At 43.0% G+C, this 20,137-nt stretch overlaps 2 protein-coding genes across 3 annotated transcripts in view; one reads left to right on the top strand and one right to left on the bottom strand.

The window, feature by feature from the left end:
• Positions 1-4,805: 4,805 nt before the first annotated feature.
• Positions 4,806-10,017, top strand: NOPCHAP1 (NOP protein chaperone 1). The gene is made up of 4 exons (XM_083574170.1): positions 4,806-4,949; positions 6,060-6,146; positions 7,379-7,515; positions 8,995-10,017. Exons 1-4 carry the CDS (start codon positions 4,880-4,882, stop codon positions 9,172-9,174), a joined length of 474 nt encoding a protein of 157 aa, XP_083430296.1. The 5' UTR covers positions 4,806-4,879; the 3' UTR covers positions 9,175-10,017.
• A 504-nt stretch (positions 10,018-10,521) lies between these two features.
• ALDH1L2 (aldehyde dehydrogenase 1 family member L2) overlaps positions 10,522-20,137 on the bottom strand; it is a 31,467-nt gene continuing 21,851 nt past the window's right edge. For both annotated transcript variants that reach the window (XM_083574082.1, XM_083574083.1), the window contains 10 exons: positions 19,839-19,909; positions 19,611-19,716; positions 17,589-17,676; positions 17,360-17,450; positions 15,422-15,521; positions 14,912-15,010; positions 13,968-14,133; positions 13,189-13,294; positions 12,642-12,841; positions 10,522-11,443 (listed from right to left, as the gene is read on the bottom strand). In XM_083574082.1, coding sequence (XP_083430208.1) covers positions 11,388-11,443; positions 12,642-12,841; positions 13,189-13,294; positions 13,968-14,133; positions 14,912-15,010; positions 15,422-15,521; positions 17,360-17,450; positions 17,589-17,676; positions 19,611-19,716; positions 19,839-19,909 — 1,083 coding nt within the window. In that variant the 3' untranslated portion in view covers positions 10,522-11,387. The remainder of the gene's footprint in view (positions 11,444-12,641; positions 12,842-13,188; positions 13,295-13,967; positions 14,134-14,911; positions 15,011-15,421; positions 15,522-17,359; positions 17,451-17,588; positions 17,677-19,610; positions 19,717-19,838; positions 19,910-20,137) is intronic.

Below are 20,137 nucleotides of genomic sequence, written 5' to 3'. Positions count from 1 at the left end.
TACAGACACTTCAGGTTACAGACGCTTCAGGTTACAGACTCTGCTAACCCAGAAATAGTACCTCGAGTTAAGAACTGTGCTTCAGGATGAGAACAGAAATCGTGCGGTGGCGGCACGAGGCCCCACTAGCTAAAGTGGTACCTCAGGTTAAGAACAGTTTCAGATTAAGAATGGACCTCCAGAACGAATTAAGTTCTTAACCCAAGGTACCACTGTATCTACTTGCACTTTGACATGCTTTCGAACTGCTAGGTTGGCAAGAGCTGGGACTGAGCAACAGGAACTCACCCCGTTGTGGGGATTCGAACCGCCGACCTTCCGATTGGCAAGCCCTAGGCTCAGTGGTTTAGACCACAGCGCCACCCGTGTCCCTTAAAATGGCAGTAAAGGTAAAGGGACCCTTGCCCATAAGGTCCAGTCATGACCAACTCTGGGGTTGCGGCGCTCATCTCGCTTTATTGGCCGAGGGAGCCAGAGTACAGCTTCCGGGTCATGTGGCCAGCATGACTAAGCCGCTTCTGGTGAACCAGAGCAGTGCACGGAAATGCTGTTTACCTTCCCACCGGAGCGGTACCTATTTATCTACTTGCACTTTGACGTGCTTTTGAACTGCTAGGTTGGCAGGAGCAGGGACCAAGGCAAGTCCTAGGCTCTGTGGTTTAACCCACAGCGCCACCCGTGTCCCTTAAAATGGCAATAGATAGTGGTAAATGTATAATTTCTCAAGTGATATGGACTGGACTTTGTAATGTAGAAGATTCACTTCTTATCATCCCTTCAAATTACCCAATTGTTTTTACTGATTTCAAGGTGCAGTTCACGATAAGCATCTACAGCAATACGAGTAAAGAGGAAATTCTGTTTTGTCAGCTTGAGTCAGCTACACGGGTGTGAGTAATTCTATCAAAAGATAATTTGCGTGCCTTAAGGGAAATGTTTTAATCTCAGGGGCACCTGCCAAGCTCTGACAATTAGCGCATTTCAAAAATAGCAGCTAGTCATCTGCTTGCCAGCATTCAAACTTACTACACGTTTGTTTAAATTAATTTAGCACCGCCACTCTTTTAAACGCAATGTGTTTTCCATGCCAAAAACGCGGGGGGGGGGGCGAGGAGATTTCTCCTGCTTTGTGTGCCTTTGTCTTTATAGGAGGCTTTTTGAATCAGAAGCAGGGAAACTGTGCAACTGGTTATGCAGAACTCTGAGAAAAGAACTAACATAGTCCTAGTCTCAAAATATGGCCAAAATAATACTGTTACAGATCTGGTGTACCAGAATTCAAGGGAGCAAAAGTGCCTGTAATTCTAAGAAGTTGCAAATGCTGGAAATTACTAAATGCTAGAAATTAGTAAGTGCTTAGAGTCTTCCCTTGGGTGAGAGACAGCTTAGCGGTGTAAAAATGCAGGCTAAGCTTGTTTTTCAGCGTCTCACCTGGGATGGAAGTCATCAAGCATGGCAAAGGTGCTGATGGCCCATCAAAGGAGGATGCTTGGGTCTGTGAAATGGAGGTTGCCAGGGTAACATGGGTGTGATGTCACACAGGAAAAATGTTGTCATTTTAAAAAACAGGTCTGGAGAAGGGGGTGGTGAGCAGACAGAAGGAGAGGTGTTGCGTTTGGCAAACTGTTCTGGGAGGAAGGAGAGGAACAAAGAGAGAACTCCATGCGGTGCTGGCTGGAGGAGGCTGCACCGACAGGTCAGGGGCCATGACTGGCTGCTACTTTGAACCCAAACAAGACAAGCAACAAGAGACACTCTTGGGCTGTAATGTTCTGCACCCCACCTTCCACCGAAGGCTTCCAAGGGTAAATAGGTTCTTATTTCTTAAAGAAACTACCCAATTTTTCAGTGCATAATTCGATAACTTTTCCTTAGAAATAATAGGCAAAAATTGCTTGTCGTCTTATGCAGGGATAGCAGAGGGGGATGGGTGATTGTTGACAGCAGCCAGCAGGAGATTGGCAGCGGCGACTGGGCATGTGATTGGTTGCTGCGCCAAGGTCTGCTGACGATTTGCTGTGGCTGCGGCAATTGGGAAGGCTATTTATGGCAGTGGCGAGGTGTGCGTGCAATTGGTTGTTGTGTTGAGTGGCCACGGCAATGAGTACAATTTTATTGGAGGGCATCCTGCAGAATGATTGGCAGCAGTGACCCCCCCCCCCCAAAAAAGCTCAACAACTCTTGGCAAATCCCCCCCCCAAAATTTTTTTTTGCTGCGGTCCAAAAAAATTGGGGTAGTCTTATACATGGGGGCATGTTATACACAGAAAAATATGGTAGTCTATGCTGTGCCTCAGTTCCCAACACAAACCTGGATGAGCACCTGTAACCCCCTGGAATCTTGCTACCACTTGGCAGAGATTGGGGGTGGCACGTAACCTTTGTATCAATACTATTAAAGTGTCTTGTGTTTTGGTAACTAGATCTAGATGCCTTCAACTTGTCTCCCAGACAGCGCTTCCACTGCCTCAGGCAGTAGAAGAATTAAAAGAAAGAAGGTTCCTACTAAACATTAGGAAGAACTTTCTGATGGCAAGAGCTATTTGACAGTGGGATGGACCACATCTTAAGGTGATGGACTCTCCTTAATTGGAGGTTTTAAAACAGGTTGTGTTATGTACTGAGCTGAATCCTAGAACAATAGGATCCAGAATGCAGCAGTCTGATTTGTCCACAGGAGCCACCCAATCCAGCTCCAGGTGGAAGTGAATCAGTGACCTGATTGGCCTGCAGGAGCAGCCAATCAGGCTTCTGGAGGAGGTGAATCCTCAAGTTGATTGGCCTACAGGAGCAGCCCGGAATTAGCCAATCATGCAGGGCCCATTGTGTAAATAATGTATGTATAGCTAGATGTTTTGGGGAACGTTTCATTCATTGCTACTATGAGCTGAATAAAGAGCATGGAATTCACACTCCGAGTATATTTTAGGTTGGATGGCCATCTGTCAGGGATTTTTAGCTGTGCTTCCTGCGTTGTTGGGTGTTTGACTAGATGACCCTTGGGATCCATTCCATTTCTATGAGTCTCAGGTTGCAAGCCATCTACCCTTGTCACCCCCAGACTGTCAGTATTTTGCAAGAGGGATTCAAGTGCATTATAGAAATTTAGGTTTGTGCAATTAAAGCACTCTGGTGCCCTGGCAGAACAAATCCACTTTTTGCAATTAGAAAAATGACAGAGAAATTCACCAAAAAGCTTGGCATGAGCGAATGACATAAAACTAGCATGAAATCAAGGGGCAAATGGAAGTGTGAGTGGACCCTTAGTTGTGCAAGAACTAGTGTGCTGCAGTTACAGATTACAATCCTATAGCCACTAAATTTAGGAGAAAATCAGGTCAGATTGCATTGCTAGAATATCTATAGCAATAATGTTATCTGAACATGGGGGAGTGTTCACCATGTCCTGTTCAAATATTTTTATCTCTACAGTCAACCACAGGAAATACTGGTTCTGTGAGCTGGAAATAAAAGCCACCTGTCTGTCTCTATTGGTAAGGTGGCAACTGCAATATCATAAACTGTGGCACCACTCCAGATTCTGAAACAGCATTGTATGTCATTCTTTTAAATCCCACTTTTCTATAAAAGCCAAATCTAAGGTGTCTTGCACAAATAAAAACATAAAGCACAACAAAATTAAAAGCAGGTGTAAGAAAATGGACAGCAATAGAGAAAGATAATGGTGGCAATGTCCATACACATATAACGAACAGTTCTAACAACTGCCCACTGGAAAGTCAATGTAAAAGTGAGCAGTTGGGGGCCTGCTTTTATACTGTAATTGACCTATCCTTCTCTTGTTTTAAAGGTGATGAATGAATGTTTAAATAAATAACTGTATATGTAGGAGCCACAATACCTAGGCTAGGGTGAAGGTCATTTCATCCACTAGTCAGGGCTCGTCCTCAGTCCAGTCTAGATGTTACATGCCACCCCAAACTGAGAATTGAGAGACTCCAGGGGTTTGATTTCCTTAGAATGAAGGTCAGCAGAGACCATGGAGTCGTGTGCTTTAAATATGCCATGAATGTACTTTAAATTTATTGTGTGGATCTGTCCTAAGCCCCCAGCTTCAATTCCTGGTGATTCTGATCCTGTCTCTGACACTGAATTGAGGATGCGGAAATTGGAATTGATTCCCCAAATGCCGAGAACATAAAAAGAACCCGTTGGATCAGGCCATTGGTCCATCTAGTCCAGCATCCTTGTTCTCACAGTGGCTGAGCCCAGCAAGCAGGATCTGAGCACAAAAGGCACTCTTCCCTCCTGGGGTTTCCAGTACAGTGGTACCTCGGGTTAAGAACTTAATTTGTTCTGGAGGTCTGTACTTAACCTGAAACTATTCTTAACCTGAAGCACCACTTTAGCTAATGGGGCCTCCTGCTGCTGCTGTGCCGCCGCTGCACGATTTCTGTTCTCATCCTGAAGCAAAGTTCTTAACCTGAGGTAATATTTCTGGGTTAGTGGAGTCTGTAACCTGAAGCGTATGTAACCCAAGGTACCGCTGTAACTGCGATTCAGAAGCATTACTGCTTCCAGCCATGGAGGCATAGCAAAGTCATCATGGCTAGCAGCCGTCGAAAGCCTTATCCTCCATCCTTTAATCCTTAAAGCCATCCAAGCTGATGTGACCACCCTGTGAGTTTGACTCTGCGCTGAGTGAATAAGCGCTTGCTTTTCTCTTTCCCGGATCTTCCAACATTCCGCTTCGTTAAACGAGGGAGAAAAGCTTTCCCTAGCCGCCCTCCGCGCTGTAGGTGGCGCCGTTGCGCTCGCGTTGCCGCTCTGGGCTTCGCCGCTTCCGGTCTTGCGCGCGTGTTCCGGTTTCCCCCACGGAGGCTGCTGCGCGCGGAAGCAGCGGTTTGCAAAGAGGTGCATGGCGCTGAGCGGGGATGGCGCGGCTCCGGCTGTATCCCGGGAGCTGCTTTCCGCGGGGAGCGGAGGAGGTAATTGGCAAGGAGTTGCCGGAGCAGGCGCTGCCGATATAGGGGGACAACTTTCTGCGCTGCAGGAACGGGGGGAAAAGGGGAACACCCGACCCTTTCCCGCTTCCCTGCAGTGGTTAGCTGCTCTTTCCTTGGACCCAGATTTTGCAAGTCTGCGGCCCGAACGCATTTTAGGGATAAGGTGAGGTGTAGTTGCAAACAAAGCGACCCACAAAAATAACCGTAGCATATAATACCTTTAGTAGGGGCGACTAAAAGAAGTGAGCAAGCTTTCAGGCTCAGTACATGTAGTAGGATATTGCTGAGACCTAAAATCTGCATTTTGTAATAGTAGAATGGGGCCTTTCCCTTCCCTTTTGCTTTTTGTTGTTGTTTGGTTTTAGCATCCAGTTTCATTGAGAATTTGCAGAAACCCGGAAGGCTTGCTCACTTTTCCTTGTATTTATTGGTCTCCAAATGCTAGTTGCTTTGAGGAGGCTTTCCTCCATTCCTGCTGCTACGGATCAACAGTATGTTGTCAAGCTACTTGTTTGGGGAGTTGCCTCCCCCTTTCATTATTCCGGATCAACAAAGATAACTATCAGTGCTTGTAGCCTTTACAGATCTATACAGGAAGCTGTGGTCTGTCTCTCACACACAAATACACTGCACAAGCACTGCCTTTCATGTACATCATGAATTACAAGCTTGCATTATATAGATATGGGTTGCTTTTCACATTGCAGCTTCCTGTCATGTGCATCATCATGAGTAGAGTGTGCATGGCTAGTATTGTATTGGCTAATCTGTAATCAGTGAAATAGAAAAGGGTGTATTAAAATCAAAATTCTAGCAATGCATTTCTTGATTTAGTTTAAATGGGGCTTGATTTGGGTAACCTGAGATTGGGGTTCTGGGAGAGTAGAAAAGCATATGAAGAGGGCTTGCATATTTTAAAAAATGAGATAAGGTTGGATAGGGTAGGTGAACGGAAAAATCACATTTATTCTGAACCAATTGTTTTGGAATGCAGTTTCCTCTACTGTTTTATTTTAATAGTGTGAATATTCTATGTGAATAGAAAAGGTTGGTGTGTGACTGCTGAACTCATGTTGGAATTCTGGCTTGTAGGTATTCATGAGACGCTATTGCTAAATTCAAAGCATGCTAAGAAGAAAACCATGAGCTTACAGACGGTCAGGCTTCCAAGGAGCAACCGTAAGTGCTCATCATCTTTAAATATATTGTGTGAACTTCAGTAAGATACAAACTTAAAGAATTGTGTAGAAACATTCCTGACGTAGAATTAGTGTTCTAGCATAAACAGCTTGAGAATTTTCTGTTCCTCCCCATAGACCTGAAAGTCCATGCAATGCAATATGACAGAAGCAGAGGAGGGAGGCATTGAAAAGGTGTAGCGAGGGAATACTGTAACATTCCAAAATAAAGTGTGTCTGTTGTGTTCATGGATTCTGTAAAGCATTTTTGTGTGGCCTGTAGTGTCTAGTTATAAATTCAAGTACTAAACTGATAATACAAGTCTTGTGTTACTCTGAATGAGAAACCATACTGCTGAAGGCGGCAGTGAGGTCCGTGGGCAGGAAGACAATCCATCCTCATATATCCTCAAAGCATTTAATGTTTAAATGTATATGAACAGCTTTGAGAACTACATGGTGAAGAAAGAATGTTAAATATGTTTTGCCCAAGTCTCCTAATAAGAACCAAACTGGCCCAGACCAATAGTCTGTTAATTGTGAAGTCCTGTATCAATGTAGTACACCATCTCTTCATACTAACTTCCCAGCATTTGGGATTTGGAACTTTCAAAATGTCCACACATTTTGCAATATGACCATTTGTTTACAGCATTCCTTCTCTAGCTGACAAGGACTCGAGGGAGTGGGGAGACTTTTGTCAGATCCTGTTGGTTGGGCTGAGAAAATGGGAGCTTTAATCTGCAATGTAAGATGTGAAATCAGACTTATTGCCATAAAATAATTATGCTCTGCCATACATAGGGTTAGTGCCTTTTTCTGTGGGGACGCAGGGGGACACGTACCCCTAAACATTTTGTGAATCTACGTTTGGCCTCATTGAGGGGCATTATAACATGAGTAGGAAAATGAGAGTACCCCTAAACATTTTTAAAGAAAAAAAGCACTGCCTAGGGTACTGTTCTTATGCTGCATTATTTCTGTGGCAGATGGGAAAGTGCAGTACTGCTAGTGACAGTGGTGTAGCAGCACCCAATGCATGCCTTGTCGCCTCTCTAGTGTTGTGCAACTTATAAAGCGTTGTCTGTGACAAGCCTAACAGTTTTAAGACTATTTGCAGACAGGAGGGTTGCAGTATGCAGTAAGGGTTAAGATACTGGACATTACTAGGAGTAAAGCCATCAAAGTCTTTCGTAGAAGTGCATTAATATCTTGCCTATTTTCATGTACTAGTTTTGGACAGGGTGCAGAACTTTCTACCACAGATGGCCACCGCAAATGATGAGCTAAGAAGAGAAATGGAAAACACCCCTGTTCAAGAGTTTGATATTGAACATGTGGATGCTTCAGTTGAAAACGTCATTGAAATGGTGAATAATTTCTCTCTCTCTAAAATGAATTCCTTGGCTTCTAGCATCTTACTCCTATTTACAGTGTGCAAAAAGGATGAATGTTCTCCTGGCTCATTATTATATGGTTGAGGCCTGATAATTTATGGTGTAAACCAGGCATAGGCAACCTCGGCCCTTCAGATGTTTTGAGACTACAACTCCCATCACCCCTAGCTAACAGGACCAGTGGACAGGGATGATGGGAGTTGTAGTCCCAAAACATCTGGAGGGCCAAGTTTGCCTATGCCTGGTCTAAAGAGTGTCTCATGCCTTTAGCTTTCTGGTTTATAGCTGAGACAGATTTCTAGGGCGTGGTTTAAAAAATCATAGAAAATTAAGAATATTCTGGAGAACACCACACTAAAGTGGTCAGCCAAATTATCACCATCAGTTTATTTGTATGATTTGTATAAATCATCAGATTATTTGTTGTTTCTTGCCAAGATTGTACCCTAAATTACTTGCAGCATATCAGATGAACAGCAATAAATATAACCATTCAAAAAAAGAAAAAATGCTAATAGGAACAATGACAAATAACCATAGTACAGCCGAATGTATTACTTATTTATTACTACATTTCCAACCCACCTTTCCTCAGTGAAGATCAAGACATGCTGCTTTTTATCTTCACATCACTCCTGTAATGTAGGTTAGGCTGAGAGACGGTGGCTGGCCCAAGCTGACCCACTGAGCTACATGGCTGAGTGGGGATTTGAGCTCTGGTCTCACAGATCCTATTCCAAGTTTCTAACCACTGCATCACACTGGTTCTTTTACATAACTGGTTCTTGTGCACCACAAATACAATGAACTGGTATTCAGAAACAGAACCTAGTTGTCTGCATTTCTATCCTGCCTGCAGAGGAAGTGGGTGGGTGGGGTTTTTCCCTTTTCTCTGCAGACAGCATGGAAACAAAGAGTACTGGCCTCTTAGCAGGGTAGTATTTTTTTTCAGCCTGTTGGCTTTTGTGTGCTTATTTACAAGGTGTAAATTATTGCTAGTGTCAATATGTAAACACATCATTTAAAAAAATCAGTCCATAAACTTTGTATTAAGCAGTACAAATGAACTTGACCTAACTCAATGGCTTAAAACTAATCAGCAGAATGAATAAAGCATAACACAGAAATAAAAAAAGCGGTGTACAAGCCTGTTCCACAAAAGCAACATGAGGTTCTCCCAATTAACCTACACACTGATAGACCCATTCTCAATTTAATTTGTCCAGTCGTTTTTTAAAAGCCATTTGGCCAGTCATCCCCTACATATCATGACAGTGAATTTTATAAAAATCGTTTTATCGATATGGCTATTGAGATGTTTGTTCTAAGGCTGTGGTGTTGGCTGTTGAAGCCATGATTTGCCCAGTTCTGTACGTCTTCATTTAGAATTTGAATTGGCCTTCCTTTACAGTTTTTTAAAAAAATAATAATATGTATTTCTTTTTATTGCAGAATGTGGCTTTGGTTGAACTGAACAGCTCTGATACAGAGGAAGAAGATTCAGCCTCGGAAGATGACTCCGAAAGCGAGGACAGTTCTGTTTGTGAAGAAGTGACCGTCGACAACATTAAGCTTCCTAAACCGAAAGGAGAAGGCAGAATAGAAATTTTGGACCCTAGCAGTATTGAGTAGATGTTTGCCGTCTCAGATTTCGATTCATGTTACAAGCCATGTATCATAACTTGAAAAAATTTCTCTTGAAAAGCTAGTTTGCTTCCAGGTGTGCTACCTGCAGACTGTCTCGCTGTTTGTATCTCTCATGCCCAAGAGGCATGGAAGATCACTTCAGTCCAAGCCCCAAGATGAAAAAGATTCATGAGGATCATCAATAGCTTAGTATGGGGGCGGGCAGGATGGCATTGAATCAGGCAGACAGAAAATACCCGTCAGGCCAGTTGGTGCTTTAAATTGTATTCCTGTTTATTGATGGAAGCAATTATTAGGTTATGGTGGCTACATGGAAACTGGCATTGCTTCTGTCAGGTGCTGGAAGCATGTAGACTTTTCTAGGTATTGGAGAGTCTTGTTTAGCTGCTACCCTGAATACCTTTCAAATTGGGGTGACCTGTGTGTTACTTTGCAACAGCTTCAGCATGGCAGCTGCAACCTAAGAGCTGATCTTAGGTCTGCTATAAGGGGGAGAGAGAATTGCATTGGCCTCTTAAGGGGAGGTTCCAGCTGTGGATAGGTAGCAGCAGCACGGCCAGTCAAAACATTTGTTGTACATAGAGGGGATCATGAGGGAAGCTGTTGAAAGTCCTGTAACCTATTTTTCTGATCCCAAACATATATGTGTGAATGCTCAGATTAAGGACAAACTATCTAGCCTTATACCGGAAGTGGTTTCCTCAAAATTCTGCAGGATGGTTGAGTGTTTGGGCAGCAGTCCTGTTACGCATTTGAAATTGGGATATTTCCCATGTTTTCATAAAGAAGATATGGGTTTGTTAAATAAATAACTACTATTTTCAAGGTGTTCTGTATTTGTTTAGATATCAGTACACCAACTCGCAAGTTTGTAGTGTTTTGATCTTGAAAACCGGACATTACATTACAGTTTTAATTTACGAACAGCTGTGCAAGCCTGTTAGCCGATGGCTTCCTGGACACAGATCTTTCTCCTAGGATGCAATCTTTTGCACTTATTTGAGAGTGACCTTGGAATGATTTGCCTTTGAATATGCATGCATAGTATTTGAGCTGCCACTTCTTTGGTAGCAGATTTGGATACAAATTATTTATATCTAGCAAGTGAAGTCATTTAGGCTGATTATTCTGCAGGCAGCAAATGTTCACCAAAATAAAACTTGTCTATGCAGCTGGAAGATCATGTTCCAAACCCCTGCTCTAAAAGGCTTCAGGATTAAACCATTACAATTCTGCTGCTCCTTTGGATGTGAAAAGTGGTAGCCAAAGATAAGTGTTTGTTTATATGCTTTTACAGACGTATTTCAGGATTGTAACACTCTGCATAACACATTCAGCACAAATAGGATTTAATAGCATAATTGGAATTCACAACTATGTAGATTTCTCGTTGGAGGAAATGTAAACACGTTATAAAATAGTTGCTATAGCTTTCATATGCATAGTAGAACACAGACGTTACGTTCTGCATATCATATGAAAAACACAGTAAGTGCACTTGGATTTCTGTACAATGTTTATGGCAAATTGGTTCTCTGTGCTGCTTAAAAACTTGCATTGCAGGAAGAAAAGAGGCATAATGCTGGTGTGATGCAATCTGTAGAAACCTAAGTACTATGTGACTAATTTGGAGAAACAAGGGACATACAGCGCTGAAGAAGGCCATAGCTCAGCGGTAGAGCGTTTGATTTGTATGCATAAGGTCCCAGGTTTGACCCCCAGCATCTCCAGGTCAAACTAGGAACACCTGACCAAACTCTCAGAGCTGCTGCCAGTCAAGACAGACAATACTGAGCTAGATGAACTAATGCTGTGGCTCAGCATAAGGTAGTTTTCTACGTCCGTTGCTTCTCACTTGGGCAAGATCTCCATTGTAAAGTCCAGGGATCTGAGGTTTCGATATGTCACCACTGGATGGTTCAGTTGCTTTTATAGGCGATGAAATTCAGGGTAGCGGAGACCACGGTACAAAAAAGCTGCAGAAGCCGATAATTTCACAGTGAATATGACTCAGAAGTGATTCCCTACTGAATGCATGCGGAACTCTGCTGGAGGATCCACATCATAAAAGGGTTTGGTTCTGGCTCTGCGTTTTTAAGTGCCGGTGGAAGTTCACGGTTTCGCTGTTGTAATTTTGGAGTCCTGTCTTGTGCTTGGTGAAGCGTTTTAAGAACACTATGCCACCCCAGTCGCGATGCTTAATATTCCACGGTTACAGCTTTCGTTCTGAGATACTCATGAAGCGCTTCCTCGCCTGAGGAGAACAAGAGCATGGAAACAATTGTAGACTGCACATATTTTTTGCACCATCCACTCCATAAATTTCCAGCACATTTAACACACATTTAAAACTCGTGGCTTTCCACAAAGAATCCCGTGAACTAGAGTTTACCCTTCACAGAGCTACGATTCCTAACACTATTAGTAATTTAAATGTGAGGTAAATGTGTGCCTTCTGCCTCAAGTGTTGGGTTTGCCAGAAATAATTCGGCAATCAAACCTATGCTTGTAACATTTTTCACAAGACTTTTTTTTTTAAAAAAAAGATACATAGATGTGCCTTTCTGGTCACATCCACACAGTATGTTCAAAGTGCATGGCTTCCTCCAAAGAATCCTAGGAACTGCAGTTTATCCCTCACGGAGCTATAATTGCCAGGATGCATAAGAAACTACAATTCCCAGGATTCTTTGGGGGAAACCATGCACTTTAAAGTGACAGATGGATAAAATAGGTAATTGAAACAGTAAAAAGCCTCAAAGCTACTTGACCTAAAAAAGTAGTTTTATGATTTAAAACAATATAAAACCAGAAAAAGTTAAAATAATGTAAAATGCATAAAATGAGCATCTAGCAACATTGATAAGGACCAGGTCTTACCCATCCCACTAAAAGTTGGGCACCACTATATTATTACAGTGGTACCTCTGGTTACGTACTTAATTCGTTCCGGAGATCCGTTCTTAACCTGAAACTGTTCTTATCCTGAAGCACCACTTTAGCTAATGGGGCCTCCCGCTGTCGCCGTGCCGCCGGAGCACGATTTCTGTTCTCATCCTGCAGGAAAGTTCTTAATCCGAGGTACTATTTCTGGGTTAGTGGAGTCTGTAACCTGAAGCGTATGTAACCTGAGGTACCACAGTATTATTTAAAGGTGCTTTAAATGCATGAAGTGGGTGTGATCTGTTGCTGAAAAGCAGCTAGCAATAACATAATGAGATCATAGTATTAAATAACTAAGAAACTTTAAAAGGTAAACATAGGTTTCAAACCTCTGACCCAAGGTAGGGACATGGTGACCTGCTGATGTTGTTGGACTTCCAAGTCCCATCAGCCCTAGCCAGCAGGGATTATGGGAGTTGTAGTCTAGCACTGTCCGCAGGTGCACAGCTTGCCCACCGCCGCACTGAGCTTTAGATTTCTGTGTGGATTTTAAGTAAAATGCTACTTACCTAAATCTTTTCCAAAGCCAGACTGCTTGAATCCTCCAAATGGGGCGGCCACATCAGTTTTGTTATAGGTGTTGATGAAAACTGTTCCAGCTTCCAGCCTATCGCTGACGTAGAGAGCTTTGCTTATGTCTTTGGTGAAGACCCCTGAAGCCAAGCCATATTCGGTCCGGTTGGCTCGTTCCAACACCCCATCAACATCCCTGCAATATGAGAGAATAATCTGCCATCAGTGCAGCAACATGGAATGTAGCAGAGAAATTAATCCGAATCAGTTTAAGCTGCCTTTCATCAACAGATTTCCCCACGTGCTATTTCGTTCTGCTGCTTCTTTATTATGTGTTTAAAAAGCTTGACTAGAAAGCATCCTCCGCTAAATTAAGTTATTGATATGGCGGCATTCCAAACAAGTAGGAATGAAGGTAAAAACCACGACACTTTCCAATCACAGATGCCTGCCTTTATAAGCCCTGTTTGGGCACTGGACTCACATGATTAACTGTTGCATGGAGAATAAAGAATAACACCATTAATCTATAGCAGGACCTACCCATCTTGGAACTTGGAAATGACCATTATAGGACCAAAAGACTCTTCTTGTGCAATGAACATATGGTCTTCAACATCCGTGAATATTGTAGGTTCCATGAAGAAGCCTGATCAAAGAGAAGATGGCGTGGCATGTGCAAAACTGAAATGATTCCAGACATTTTCTGTCTTGAGAATTTTTTTTAATGCTTTTATTTCATTTTACAGGCATTTTCTGCCTGTGATATACCATTGAGTCTATGCTGTATGTGTCTTCTGTAGCACACTCCATACGGTGGCATTAAAAGTGTTAATTCTTTAATATCTTATCCAGGGCTGCAGCATTAGATTGGTTAAACAGATAAACTGATTTAGAAATCTTCTGAGGAATTTAAAAAGGGTGTACCCAGTTTAATCCACTAAAATTCATATGAGGGGAGAGCGCTGTTGGACTCATGGCTTCCCAGTGGTATATGGTTGGCCATGGGGAGAACAAGATGGTGGACAAGATGGGCCTTTGGTCTGTTCCACAAGGCTCTACCTGAGACAAATTCCCCAAATGAAAGCCAAGAATCCAACAATAGGCATGAACAGATCGGACTTACAAATTTGTAGCCTATGTTACCTCATTAGGTAAGAACTGTGGTGAGGAATCTATGGCCCATAGGAGAATATATATATATATATATATATATATATATATATATATATATATATATCACACACACACAACCCCCCCCCCCACTGCTTTTGTTCATCAACTAATCTGATTTATGGGATTCTACTTAGATCATAGTTTACCTGGTCTACCTACTTGTCTTCCTCCATATACCAGAGTAGCCCCTTCTTTCACGCCAGTTTCACAATATTTCAGAAGCTTATCCAAATGTCCTTTATGGTTCTGTGGACCATGGTCTGTAGATCTGTCAAGTGGGTCACCAATTTTCATCTTTTTGGCTTCTTCCACCTACGGATTCCACCAAAGGAGAGGAAAAAGTATCTGGCAACTACTAAAACCCTTTTGGGCAATAATGTTGGCATCCCATCCGAAGAAGTAGTTTGTAATGAGGTGTTAAAGTTATCTGGAGAAGAAAGGGAAATTGTCCTTTGTCCTGCTTGCTAGAGGACTCTCACAAAATGGAACAGAAGCTCATATTCTTGGCTCTCGTGCCAATCAATAAGTAGCCCTTTAGATGGGAGAGCTGTGTGTTCTGCCCCCTGCCCCGGCAAACTTATATACTGCATGGGCCCCACAATACGATTTGTGCCATGCTGGGGCCAGCAATTTATACTAATACACTCATGCCCATAGAAATTGACATACCAGTTTTCCCCTTGCACTGGCACCAGGCAGACAGACAAGTCGCTTGGCAAAACTTCCTGGGGTTTCAAACAAAGCAAAAACACTGTGAAACTATTGGGTTTTTAACCAGTGGTCCTCCAGATGTTGCTGGACTACAGTTCCCAGCATCCCTGACTGTTGGCTGTGCTGCCTGGGAGTTGAAGTCCAACAACATTTAGAAGGCCATAGGATAGCCACACTGGGCTTAGCCCTGTTTCAGCCTTCCCTGACCAGGTGCCCTTCAGATGTTGTGGACTACAACTCCCATCATCCCTGATCATTGGGCCAGGTAGCCTGGGAGTCCAACAACCTCTGGAAGGCCCCATGTTGGCTACGTCTGGTGTGTAGTGGAAAGGCTCCTAAGGCAAAAATCATGTTTAATCTCACGTTTTGAATTTCTTACCACTCTCCTAACAAATTCGTTGTGGACTGATTCTTCCACAAAAAGTCTGCCGGCTGCAATGCAGTTCTCTCCTTTGTTGAAGAAAACAGCTCCCATGCCCTGCATTGGAAGAAAAAGAACATGCCTTGAACATGCTTTTTTTGTTTTCTTAAGCTATTTTTTCCTTCCATTTTCATTTTCTATATGGAAGCCTGTGAACATATAAAACATACAGTGAATATGAGCATTCCCCCCCCACTAACTATTAATTTAAAATGTTCTTTATCTTACCAGGTAAAGGGGAAGGGGTTGGGTTGTTTATGTTTTTATTTTATGATGGATTTTGTGTTCTTTATATTGTGATTTTATGTTGTGAACCACCCTGAGATCTACGGGTATAGGGCGGTAAGCAAATTTAATAAATAATTATAATTTCAGAGCAGTGTCATAACCACAGTTCTCTAGAGCAGCAGCACAATTTACAATACACTATGGAGCAAGTTCACCAGAGCCTTTTTGAAGCCGGCTTACCATTCTCACAGCTTTGTCAAGTTCACAGTCATTGAATATGATCAGTGGGGATTTTCCGCCCAGTTCCAAAGAAACCTTCTTCAGATTGCTGACAGCGCAGCTGTAAAAATGATGATGAAAGCATTCAGAATTCAGTCTCATTCCTCCTGATAGCCAGTGAAGGGAAGTTATATAAACTTATATAAGTAAGCATATTCTGTGAAGGGAATCGGGCCCTCTCAACCCAACCCTAACCCTGGGGAAAGCCATCTAATTAGACTTTAATTTGATTTTGACCTGTGTTTAGGAGGTAATTTAATTATTGCTTGATTTTATACTAATGTTATATATCTGATGTTAGCTGCCCTGAGCCCGACTTTGGCCAGGGAGGGCGGGATATAAATAAAAGTTTATTATTATTATTATTATATTAACAACAGTGGTGGACTTGGGTACTATAGATCCCTGTTCGAGGCCAGAATTTGGCATGCACCCCCCCTTTCCAAAGGCAAGTAAGGAGATGCCTGGCTTTGGGAAGAGGGTACAAGGGACGCGGGTGTCACTGTGGTCTAAACCACTGAGCCTCTTGGGTTTCCAGTCGGAAGGCTGGCAGTTTGAATCCCTGCGACTGAGTGAGCTCCCATTGTTCTGTCCCAGCTCCTGCCAGCCTAGCAGTTCAAAAGCACGCCAGTGCAAGTAGACAAATAGGTACTGCTGTGGCAGGAAGGTAAACGGCATTTCCGTGTGCTCTGGTTTCCGTCACAGTGTTCCGTTGTGCCAGAAGCGGTTTAGTCATGCTGGCCACATGACCAGGAAAGCTGTTTGTGGAAAACGCCGGCTCTCTTGGCCTGAAAGCGAGATGAGCGCCGCAACCCCATAGTCGCCTTTGACTGGACTTAACTGTCCAGGGGTCTTTTACCTTTACCTTTACAAGTGCTCTGGCAGGGTCCTAGAGCCCTCTCACTTCCTCCCCAAATCTGGCTTTGAGGAGGGAGGATTCTAGGACAGTGTCAGGGCCTCACGCCTCCTTCCCAAAAACAGTGTTTTGAGACAGTGCCCAGTGCATGCGCATCACTTGCACAGCCCTAAATCCACCCCTGCTAACAACATCACCACCCTTAACAGACCACAGCTCCCAGAATTCTTGGCGGGAAGCCATGACTGGTACCAAAATAAACCAAGTTCTATTTACAGATTGAACATTTACTATGGCTCAGGTCCAAAGTTCCTCCTCCATTCACATAATGGAGAGTACCATACCCACCAACTCCCTGATCTGCCTGCAGCCCTTGCCCAGCACCATAGCCCAAGCTATTTCCAAAGGTCACCCGACTTGCAGCAGCAGATTTTTGTGGGGGGAAAGGAAGGTGGAGGACCTCTTTTCTAGTCATGAAAGGAAAAGTAGCATCCAAATCAATTTCTACATACACCAGAGGCAGGGAAACTGTGGCATGCCAGGTGTTGTTGGACTCCAATTCCTATCAGCCTATTGCCAATGTGGTCAATGGTCAGAGGTGATGGAGGTTGTAGTCTAGCGGGATCTTGAGAACTACAGGTTCTTCCACCCCTACAGTGGTACCTTGGTTCTCGAACGTCTCTGTTGATGAACATTTCAGAACCCAAACACCGAAAGCCCGGAAGTAAATGCTTCCATTTTCAAACATGCCTTGGAAGTTGAACGGCTTCTGCTGCATGTTTTTCAATTTTCTCATTTGAATTTGCAGACAGCCCTTTGCGCCTTGGTTTTCTAATGTTTTGGAACTCGAAAGGTCTTCCAGAATGGATTATGTTTGAGAACCAAGATACCCCTGTACTTTACATTGTCAGTGTAGGGAGACACATAGCAAAAGCCACGCAGCTCATGGCTGTACGAAAACATCTCCATGTGAAGGCCATGCTCTAAAAATGTACAGCATGCAAAAATGGGGGTGGGGTGGGGGTGGGCAGTGAATACCTTACCTCTTCATGATTTGTTTCCCAGTTGGTGTTGAGCCAGTGAACCCAAGTTTACGAATGTCTGGGTGATCGGACAAGCGTTGCCCTGTTGAACCTGTGACATAAGTATAATTAAATGTTGAGCTTTAGTGTCATTGCGGACTTTGTTTATTTCAGTGATTTAGTTGTGCTGCACCCCATTCCCTCCATTCTCTTTGAACAGAAAAGAGAAACCATTGCATCACTGCTTTACCTGAACCAGGTACAATATTGATAACGCCTTTGGGAAATCCTGCTTTCACAGAGAGCTCTGCGAACTTTAAGGCAGTCAGTGGAGTTACCTACGTAAAAGCACACACCATGATTTTACCAGACTGCCTGCCTTGGTATGCAGACATACAGGCAAAGAAGGTTCTAACAGAAGACAGTTTAAGCCAATTGTAATATTGTGATAACATAAAACCAACAGAGATGATCTATGTGTCGTTTGGTATAAAGAAAATTGCAATGTTTACAAAATCCTGTAGCATGGTTTAGGTTTTTTTAAAAAAAGAATTGTATTATTCCCCCGCCTCTTTCTCTCCTTATTGTTCTTGATTTTATTTAGTTGAGTTATAACACCTTCCTTTGTATTTTTGATGTTGGAGGACAGAATTGTGTGTGACTGCCCCATCATCACCAGCAGTCTTGAAGTAAGATTCAGTTTCCTCTCTGGTCAGCTTTTGTGCAGGGAAAAGGAGAGCGCGCTGCCTTGACTCAGGCGGCAAAGTGTTTTGAGATGGCCCTGGTAGGATTTCCCCCCTCAGAGTGTGAAATGTGATTTCCATTGTTAACCCTCTTCAACAATGGCATATTCTTCCTTTATCTGTGCAATTTCTATCAAGGTCAATCAGTGGATGACTGTGACTTTAACATATGAGAGTGCTGGAGGTGAAATAGTTAAACAGGTTACCCAATCAGGACCCAGGGGGGTGGAGTCAGAAGGACTATAAAACCAGCTCTGGGAGGGGCAAAGGGAGGAGTTTGTTGGGAGTTGGGTGGAATGGGAATGAATTGGGATAGAGTTTGTGGGATAGAGGTTGAGTTAGTGTAGAGAAATAAGCTGAGTCAGGAACAGTTAGGGGCTAGGAAGACAAGTAAATATCTGAGAGGTGGTTTAGTGAGTCAGAGCAGGTAGCAGAAGTTATAGGTCTGGATAGGCACCCCATGATTGTAATTGACCAATACCGTTTATGAAACCACATGCTTGTTAAACTGCAATAAATAAACAGAAGTTTATGTTCCAATTTAACCCTGACTGGACTCAGATAGGGCCTGGGTGGTGGCAGCGAGAAATAAAGTGGTGGCACAGGGATCAATAGACGGTGAAACGTCCGGGGACCCAGGGACTGGCAGAAATGACCGGCAGAATCCGAGACCAGGGAAAAGAGACGGCGGAAGAAGATTGGAAGAAATTTAAGGACTATCTTAGGAAACATTGTAAAATTATTGAAGGCTAGAACGATGTTGATTCAGAAATTAAGTGGTTAAAAGCTGTAATGATTATGTGATTAAGAAAAGAAAGGTTAAAAATTATACAGAAATTAGGGGAAGGATTTGCTGAATTGACTTAATTAGAGAATGGAATACAGAAAGGGGAGGTATGAGGAGGTCGGGAAAGTAAGTTTTATGAATATAAGGGATTAAAATTATACTTGTTGTTGAATGTGTTCTGTTTGGTTTGTATGTATTTTTATTGTTCTTGTTTTTTGTTCTGTTTTTTCTATTTTATATAAATTCCTAAAACCTTAATATATTATATATAAAAAAAGAAACGTCCGGGGACCCTGTGTGATCACCACAATGACATCGGTAAAAACTGTCTGGGGCAAGTGGGGGGGAACCTTCTTTAGCCTGAAGCCACATGTCGGTGGTGGTTGGGGTCAGAGGCAAAAGTGGGCGGGGCAGTGAACATGAATTTGCTTTAGTACAGCAGGCTTGTTTCTGGATACGCATCCCCGACTTGCACATCCCTTTCTTGACTCCCTCCAAGCCTTGTTGGCGTAAACTCCCGCTAGGCAAAAGTGCAAGGTAGGTGGAAAAGAGGGCTAATACAGAGTGTGGTTTGGGGAGAGAGGTGTGGCTGGGAAGCAGGTGCGGCCTGCAGAATATCCCAGAATCTCAACAGAGAGACCCGGAAGCCTGCATTTCACCCCTGGACATGAGGTTCCCTACCCCTACTGTAGACTGGAGGAATGCCATATATCAAGACATTATTAGCCTGCTTGATGTTTACCTGTGCTGGTTTCAGAACTAAAGTGTTGCCAGCAGCCAAACACGCTGCACTCTTCCACGCGAGCATCATCAGTGGGTAGTTCCAGGGAATGACAATTCCACAGACACTTTAAATTGCAAGCAGGGGGGGAAATACAGAAATAAAACTGGTTTTTCAAAGAAATTTGCTATTAGTAAAACACTGAATCTTATCTAATTCCATTAGCAGAAGAAGAAGAATTTGTCTTACCCTAAGGGTTCCTTCTTGGTGAAAGTTAAGTTATAGTTTGGCCGCGCATGGTTAATTGGAATGGTAGACCCCTAAATGAGAAAGCAATCATTATTATTTTTAAATTAAGGTGGTAAAAGATGTATCCATCATATCATCACATTTGTTTGAACAACATGTTTGCTGTTAGCAGGCTGCTCCAGATGGCCTGTTTATTGATTTGCTTGCACAAGCTTACTTGGAGGTTACATTATATGCAGTCTTTATTGAGCTTTTCCTCTGGTTTGTTTCCTCTTAATCATTCATTTCTCCCACACCAT

Source organism: Podarcis filfolensis (assembly GCF_964270895.1).
Source record: "Podarcis filfolensis genome assembly, chromosome: 10".
Lineage (NCBI taxonomy): Eukaryota > Metazoa > Chordata > Lepidosauria > Squamata > Lacertidae > Podarcis > Podarcis filfolensis.
Note: the sequence above shows the minus strand (reverse complement) of the source record. Positions and strands in the feature narration are given on the sequence as shown.